At 19.5% G+C, this 9,115-nt stretch overlaps 1 protein-coding gene across 2 annotated transcripts in view; it reads right to left on the bottom strand.

Moving 5' to 3' along the window:
- LOC122719066 (uridine phosphorylase 1) overlaps positions 1–9,115 on the bottom strand; it is a 29,398-nt gene that overhangs the window by 11,563 nt on the left and 8,720 nt on the right. The window contains exon 1 of one of the 2 annotated variants that reach the window (XM_043944596.1): positions 4,534–4,846. The exons of the other annotated variant lie outside the window; for it this stretch is intronic. Coding sequence (XP_043800531.1) covers positions 4,534–4,649 — 116 coding nt within the window. The 5' untranslated portion in view covers positions 4,650–4,846. Of the gene's footprint in view, positions 1–4,533; positions 4,847–9,115 lie in introns of those variants that run through there. 2 annotated transcript variants of the gene reach the window in all.

Here is a 9,115-nt window from a genome sequence, read left to right as displayed (position 1 = left end):
ATATATATATATATATATATATATATATATATATATTGCATATGTTTATTATTAAAATTTTTCTTTTTTTGATAATATTTTAGATTTTTTAAAGGATTTAATAAAAATATTTTTTCAGTATTTAGAAAACCAACAAGTTTTAAAGATAATATAGCATGAGGATAATTAATTTTAATTTTCATTATTCTTTATTGCTTCTCTACCTTGAACTTTATATATCTTATATATCATTTTTGTTATTGTGTTGTTGCTGTTTATTTTTACTAAAAACAACTTTTGATATCTCCAGATTAATTCTTATTCTTAATATAAAAACATACCTTTCTATGTAATTTATTTCTTTCTCTACAGAATTCTTCTTAGTTATCTTTTTTCTTTTGATTCTTTTTCTTCTGTCTTTTTTGTATTATCCATAGTTTTTGTCTTTTATATTGTGCGTTCTGTTTCTTCTGTCATCTATATTTTCTATTTTTTCTATATGTTATCTATATATTTTATCACATCCATATTTTTTATTTTTTTTATATAATTTTACATCACTTCAAATTCTATAAAATTCTTTTTCTATATTATATTTTTAGCTTTTTTATTTAAATAATCTAATATAAAATTATTTAATTCTTTCTTCCTATCAAAAAGATCTATATTACATTTTTCTTTAATCTTAATTTTTTGATAATCATGGCTTTAAAATTTAATATATATGCTCAAGAATAGTCAATTCATAAATGTGAAAAAATTCTTCGTTCGAAATATCTGCCTTTTTTTTCCCGAGATATTTCCGGGTATACAGAAATGTTATTCTTAGACATCGTATATTCATCTTTGATATTTTGCTGCGTAATTGATTTTGATTTTTCTAATAGTTTTTATTTTTTTTCCCTTTTTTTTCATAATTTTTATTCCTTCTTTAGTTTAAAATTATTTTTTAAACTTTTATTTGTAAATATTATTCCTAAATAAAATATATATACATTCTTATCTTTTCTAGCCTCAACTTCTGTTAATAATCTTATTTTCAATATTTTCAAGGTTGGCAATTCTTCTTATACTTCAATAATGATTCTAAAATTTTCGTATTTTCGTCGAAAATAAAAAATACTGCATAATAATAATATTATTAATATATCGTTAATAAATTCTTTTACAAGTTCTATTTCCATTTCTTTCAATTTGTCAATTATATCAAGTTTCTTATATGATTATTCATATCGTTATTTTTTTGCATTTTATAATTAATTGTTTTAGCAACATTGTTTTACGAATGGGATCGATCATCTGATGTAATTATTTTATGTAATTATTTTTTCTTCCATATTTTTTTTATAATATGCAATTCTTTATCTGCCACAGGATTCATCAGCTATAATATAATAATTGATCTTGCCTTGCGATCTAAGTTAAATCCTATTTTTTAGCATTTTTTGCAATTCTAACCTTCACTAGAAACATTCTCATGTATCATTCTTTATTAATAACGCATTATTAATAATGTATTTAGATTTTCCATATATTGAAATTTTCCTTATCCAAAGATTCTATTTTTACTATTGTATAACTCGTTATTATTTTATTTTAATTATATACTTTCCAAATTTTGTTTTCTTTCTTCATTTTTTTTTCAAAGATAGCATACTAATAAACAATCAAGAGGGCGCTTGCATTGATTCGATTATTGTTTTCTCGCTATGATATAATTTGATTCGTTGATGTGAAAATTTTGATCGAATTATTTTATATTAGAAATAATCAATCACTTCTTTCTTCTGTGTATCTTTAACATTACAATTATATTTATTTAGATCTATAGGTTTATGAAAGAAATAATATCTCTTAATTAATAATTTAATAAAATAGAAACTTTATTAATTAACAAGAATTAATTTATTGAAAATATTTGAAGATATTTGAAGACAAAAAGTATTAAACATTTAAAAAGTTCATTATTAATTAAAAATAATAGGATATAAATAATGCTTAAATCAAATTTTGCAATAATAAAATTCAAGTTAAGCATCATTAGAGTAATAACCAATAGAATAAATAATAATAAATAATAAATTATTAATATTAAATATAATTATTATTAATATAAAATAATTTGACATATATGAATAACTTATTTTTAATGTATTATAAATTATTGTTGTTGGGATTTTTTTTAAATATAAATAGAAGTCTTAAATATAAATTTAAATAATAAATAATAAATAAGAATTTAAATCCTTGTTTAATTCAAAAAGAATTATATATATAATTAAAAGAATTTAATTAAAGATATTTATCTAAATTTATATTATAAAAATATAAAATATTATAAAATTAATATATATATCATATTGCTTAAAAGTTTTGAACTTATCTAGATTATATTTATAATATATGAAAAGAAATAAAATAAAAAGCAATATAACAATATACTTTGAATAAATTTATTATTTTATTAGGTTAAGTTATTTTATTTACATGAATGATTTTATATGAATTAGAAATCATTTAACAACGCACTATCATATCAATTTATATATATATTCATTATTATATATATTTTAGAAGAATGTACTTGTATATGGTCGTTAAGTGGTATTTTCATTGAAATATATATATATATATACACATAATAATGAGAATATATCGATGCTGATTCGATCCATTAGATGTATGTAGTTAGACTCTTTAAAGGGCAACAACCTTTAAGGTCTATTTGTACATAATTATATCATGTCTATTCCATCTCAATTATGTTTCGGATTCGAATAAGACGATTAATTAATAAGATACTTTAATAATTTAGAGTTTAATATTGATTCGATATTTAAAAATTATTCCAAACATTTGGTATACGTATATACAAGTATTATTGAGAGCATACAATGAAAAATATTGAAACTTTTATAGTTTTTACAATAAGAATATTTACATGATCTTAGGCATTAAAAATAATATAATTATTTTATTGTCATTTCGCTTGTGCGTACTAGACTTTATGCTTTAAGGCTCAATACACATGAACGACTTTCGTCATTGCAATTATACGATTTCTAGTAATATAATATAGTAATGCACATCATATGATTTCGTTACTAATTGAAAAAATGTCGAACTGTCATTGCAAATCTGCGATGATGTTATATTGTGTGCATGTAGCCTTAATATTGATACATAATCAAAACTTTGTCTTCTAATTAATTTAAATGGACCATTCAATTCACGTTGTATTCTTTATTTGGTCAATTAGAATAGTTTAAAAAAAAATATTTAGGAAAATAAAAAATTAAATAAAATTATTTGAAGACATAATTATTCTTTAATTGAAAATTGATTTCTGAAATATTTAGAATTAATATTGAACATGTTTTATGATATAAATGTTATAATAATCATAATAAGTATATAATACTGTTAATAAGAAATTAATAATAACAAATATTTGACATTGCATCAAGAAATCAGTTAATTTTATCAAAATATCAAAATATCATCAAATAATAAATAATAATAACAAATAACATAGAATTCATTTGAAGTGAAATAATAAAAAGAGAATTATATAAGAATTATATAATAAAGAATTGTATATATTAATTTAATTTTCGTATAAAATTATGTTATTTTAAAAATAAATTGTTTTCCAAATGATTTAAAAAAAAAATAATTTTAAGATAAGAAAATTTATCAAAATGTTGATTTAAAATTATATATTTGTCTAAAATCCATATACACGAATTGATGTTTCTAGAAAATGTCTGCAATGAAAAGTCTTCTTGAAAATGTCTTCTTTGGCGCAAATACAATATGTACGTAATATATTATATACATTTAAACGTTTGCATCTGATACTTATACAAAATCCTATCTTTAATTAATTTAAAGTCAGATAAAATAATATGTAACAAAATATAGAATAAAAACGAAGAAAATATTAAAACGGATGATATATATACAATAAACTATTACACTTAAAACTACAGTAATTAATTCAAATCTCAAGTATTGTATATATATAAACAAATTTCAATTCGAAACTATTTTAATTTTGTATTATAATAGACAAAATTTTTTTTTTTAATTAATTGAAATTTTAATAAAATTTTAAATAATTGAAATGAATAGAAAGAATTAATAATATATAATATATATATAATATAATAGTATAATATAATAATATATACATATATAATTAAATTATTCAAACATTTTTAAATAAATATAAGTAATAATAACAATTTTTTCTGATAAATTTTCTCTGATAATTAACAAGGAATAATATATACATATAATTAAATTATCTAAATATTTTAAATAATAATAGATAATAATATTTATGTAAAGTTTCCTATAAAGTTTTTATAGGTATTTTGATATAAGAACTCATTCATTTATATTTTTATTAATAATTCATTTTTTTTATTAAATAAATAATTCAAATTTTTTAAACGATAATATCATTGACAAATTTATTCAACATTTCTTTTTATCCATTTTCATATATCTTAGTCAAGAAAGAACAAAAAGAAAAAAAAAATCAAATACCTAACTGCAGGATCATATTCTTGTATCTCTTCCTCGTCATTTTCAATCGGCGGTTTCAATTGACATACATGACTCTCCTCGTCCAAGAAACGATTTTCACACGCGCAAGTAGGCATTTTGATCACTAAAGCTTTTCGATATATCGAGTACAAATATTTCCTTAAGCAGAATATTGAAATGACACGATGAATCGTACAGAGAAAAAAACGAAAATTTGAAAAGAATAAAAGCGTGACCGATTTCACGACCTTCGCACGATTACACGTCGGAATCTCGCCAAGAGTAAAGCTCTCTGAACGATGTCGACCAATGCCGGTCTCTGAATAGAATCTTTGCGATGCTTCGGGAGACCTTTATATCTCGATTCCCCTCTGGATCGAGCCTCGACCATTCCATATTCCCACCACGTCGTCTGTTGGCTGCCAAACAATCACGTGTACACGATGTTCGGAACAGGTAGAAAAGAGAAGTCTTAGAAATTAAAACGAACAAAGAAAGTTGGTATACAAAAACATCGATTGGGATTTATGAGATTGCAAGTAATTTAATTTTACGGTAAATGAAAAGAGATAGAATTATGAAACTAAAGCAACATAACATCTTATTTTGTTTAACGTAAAATTAAATCGTTTCCAATTTAAAAATGAAGCCTTGACATAAGTTTTTGCATAATAATTTTTCGTACTTGTTTCAGTTTTTAGAATTATTCTTCAAATTTTATATTCGTTCGAACACTCTATAAAACATTTGCATCGAATATAGCTATATAACTAGCACCTATAATGTGCGAATGGTTACAAATATATGTAAATTGAATATATTGGAGGGAATTGAGATTGTATAATCATTGAACCATTTTTAATGCATGATTCTTTCGGAATTATTGATAGTGATTGACTAATAGTTATGCGATAGAGAAATTTGATATTCTTCTTAACTACATTTAGTTATTCATGTGTTCACCGCGTGCATCACGGATTTAAATCGATAAACATTCAATAATATATGATATTGATTTAAATGAGAGAATATATACATGTTTATATATAAATTAAAAATTACATTTATAATTTAGAAATAAAAAACTATCATAATAATTTATAATATAAAAATAGATTTTATTTTATTTTAGATGGAAAATTATTGTTAATATATTAGAATATAAAAATTTTGTAAATATGTTAAATTGAACGTATCTGATATGTTTGTATCTAATCCTGAAAATATTCCAAATTCAAATCTAGATTACACATTGCAAATTTTGTAAATACATATTATTTATAAATATAAAGATATCGCATTAATCATGATTTGAAAAAAAGAATTATATTTTTTGATAAAATGAATAACTCAATAATATTAATAATAAAAATGATTCATACATACAATTCATAAGAAAAAGAATTAATATTAATTAATTAAAGTATTAATATATTTTTTAATTATTTTTAAAATAAATATAAGCAGATAACAAAAAAATATTTTGAATATATTTAAATTTCATTATCAATCTTTATAATTAATATCATATACTTATTAGTATCATATATTTATTCATTATTAATATATTATTATTACAATTATTTTGCGTTGAATATTATATTATATATGTACATACCTATCTTAAAAAAAAATTAATAAAATGTTAAAAAATTAATATATTTTTTAATTATTTTTTAATATTATTTAGAAGAAAATTATTAAAATTATATTTTTATTTTTTCGATATTTTATAATTAAATATATAAAATATTTTATATAAATCTATAAACAATGTATACTACTTTTTTTTGAATTTCAAAAATATATATATCTATTATCATCATTTTTATTATTAAAAATAAAAATAAGACAAGAAATTTTATTAATTTATTGATAAAATAATTTTCCCAAGAAATTTATTATAGTTTATTTCCAAGTAATTTATCAATAAAATAATTTTCCTAAGAAACTGATAAATAAGTAAATTACCAACTCAACAACATTTAATTCTGAACTAGAAACATAAAACATAAAACTTTTAATAATAATATTACTATATTTTTCACTAAATTTCTTTTTTCTTAAAATAAAATAAAAAATGAAAATAAAGAAATTTTCTCTAATTTATACAATGTTATAAATAACATAAAAATATATAAAAAATATAAAAAAAACTACAATATCTATACAAAAAATAGATATTAATTATTTTAAAAAATATAAAATATATTTGTTATATAATCACGCGCATATAATCATAATTAACGTTGCCAACGTTTATATATATATATTTATATATATACGTATAAACCAGTTTAACCTAAAACGAAAACAAATCTTTCCGAATTAAAATTTGTGAAAAGAAACACTGATGTTACGTGCAAAGATTTAAGAATCTTACGAAATTTCTTTTTTTATCGGTATTCTGCTTAATATCTTAATTTATCTCTAATTATGAACATATTTGGTGAATTAACGTCAATTAATGATACATTGTTTGCATTATATTCATAAAAAATTTATTAACAGCAAAAAAACTAATAAATTAAAAAAATATATAATTCCAGTTTTAATATATTTATATATTTTTACAATATTTTAAAATTTTATATCATTTTATATCATACATGTTAATAAATGAAGTTGATTATTTTAAATTACTTTTAAATATATCGATTTTTTTTCATTAGGATTAAAACAATTATTAATTGTTAATAACAAAAAAAAATTTATAATATATATGTTCATATTTTATTAAGGTTTCGTGGAGTTCGATAAAAATCATATTTTATATTATTTGATTTAAAACTATTTCAGCTATATTTATAATAATTCATGTTATATTTTTAAAAATTAAAATAATCATTAAAAATAATTTTTCTTGAAAATAATACACGAATGAAAATTTCTTGAAGCAATATTTTTCTTTTAAAAAAGTGTTTGTTTGATTAATTATAGATATATATTTTTATTATAATATATTTCATTGAATATTTGAAATAATGATCTTATAAAAAAATAAAAAGTCTCAAAGATTACGAAACGATGAATAAGAAAAAGGAAAATACCATAAGTTCTAAGGAATACTTTAGAATCTAGGGAATACCCTCTAACCATAAAGTTATCTTTAACAAGTTTTCTTACAGTTAAAAATTCGTTAATAGATAATTTTAAAAGTATAAAAAGATAATAATATTTATAATAATGATAAATACCACTTATAAACTAATTGAAATAAATATATATTTGCAGTTTTAATTTTTATCCATTAATTCATTCCAATTCATTTCACTTAATATTTTATTTTTTATTTCTGCAATTATTTATAAAAATAAATAGTATTATGTAAATAATAGTATTATGATTATTATATATTATAGAGATTAAAATATTGTCAATATATTCGCTGATGTTTTTAGAAAGTTGATTCTAAAGACCAAAATAATTACGAAAATTGGTACACAAATCGATTAAGCCTTACTTATTATACTATATTTATAATATTATTATATTATAAATAATTTAAATTTGCGTTAAATGAAGCAAGATGGAAGTAAAAAAAGGTGGCAGTATGATGAAAGAGAGAGAGAGAGAGAGAGAGAGAGAGAGAGAGAGAGAGAGCTAACAAATCTATACATTAACATTATATAAAAAAATATTTTTCGTTAAACACAAAAAATAAAGCTTGGCAAATAAAATCTTTAAAAATTCTTTGAAAATTAATTTAAAATATTCTTATGGAGGATTTATGTCTCGCTAATTTTATGTCTCTTAAATTTATTACAATTATGTCTTGCTAAATTTATGTCTCTTAAATTTCTGAAATATAAATAAAAATTTAATATAAGGACAGATAATTTATTATTATCTTATTAGATTTACTTTCAATTCTTAATACAGAATAAATATTAAATATAATAATAATAATAATAATAAAATTATATATATGTATATATTATAATAAATAATGTAATAATATAATTTTTAAAACTCTAGATATCTTAGCATTAATATACATTTTGAAACATTATGTTATCGATTTGTCTATCAATTGTCTGGTCAGTGATCCAGATTCAAGTTTACTCAACATATTTTCAAGATATATTATTTGTTTAATGTCTCGTGAATGCAAAAAATGAAATCAAAAGTATTTAGATTCAATAAACTTGTTGTTTTAAACATCTGGAAAATGGTACAATTATATGTAAAATTATACAAATATCCTTTAAAATAATATTTTATACGAGAAGATAAAATAAGTAATTTCTTTTAATTTATTTATTGTGATCACATTTAATTTTAAATTTAATATCCAAAGTAAAATATCAAAAAAATATTGATATTTATCTATATTAATATCTACATTGATCATTCATCACTAAAGTAATTAAAATAGTAAACTTGATAATTAATTTTCCTTTGCAATTTTAAATAGAAATTAAAAAATAAAATATTATTTTACAATCATAATAATGAATTTAATATGAAATATTGTTATTTTACAAAGTAAAATTTTTGCACAATAAGTTGCACAAAGATTATTTTAATTTCAATCGATAACGTTATCATTTAGAGGAGTGCCATATGTATACCATCAGTG

Source organism: Apis laboriosa, unplaced genomic scaffold (genome assembly GCF_014066325.1).
Source record: "Apis laboriosa isolate Shangri-la unplaced genomic scaffold, ASM1406632v1 scaffold69_cov144, whole genome shotgun sequence".
Taxonomy (NCBI): domain Eukaryota; kingdom Metazoa; phylum Arthropoda; class Insecta; order Hymenoptera; family Apidae; genus Apis; species Apis laboriosa.
Note: the sequence above shows the minus strand (reverse complement) of the source record. Positions and strands in the feature narration are given on the sequence as shown.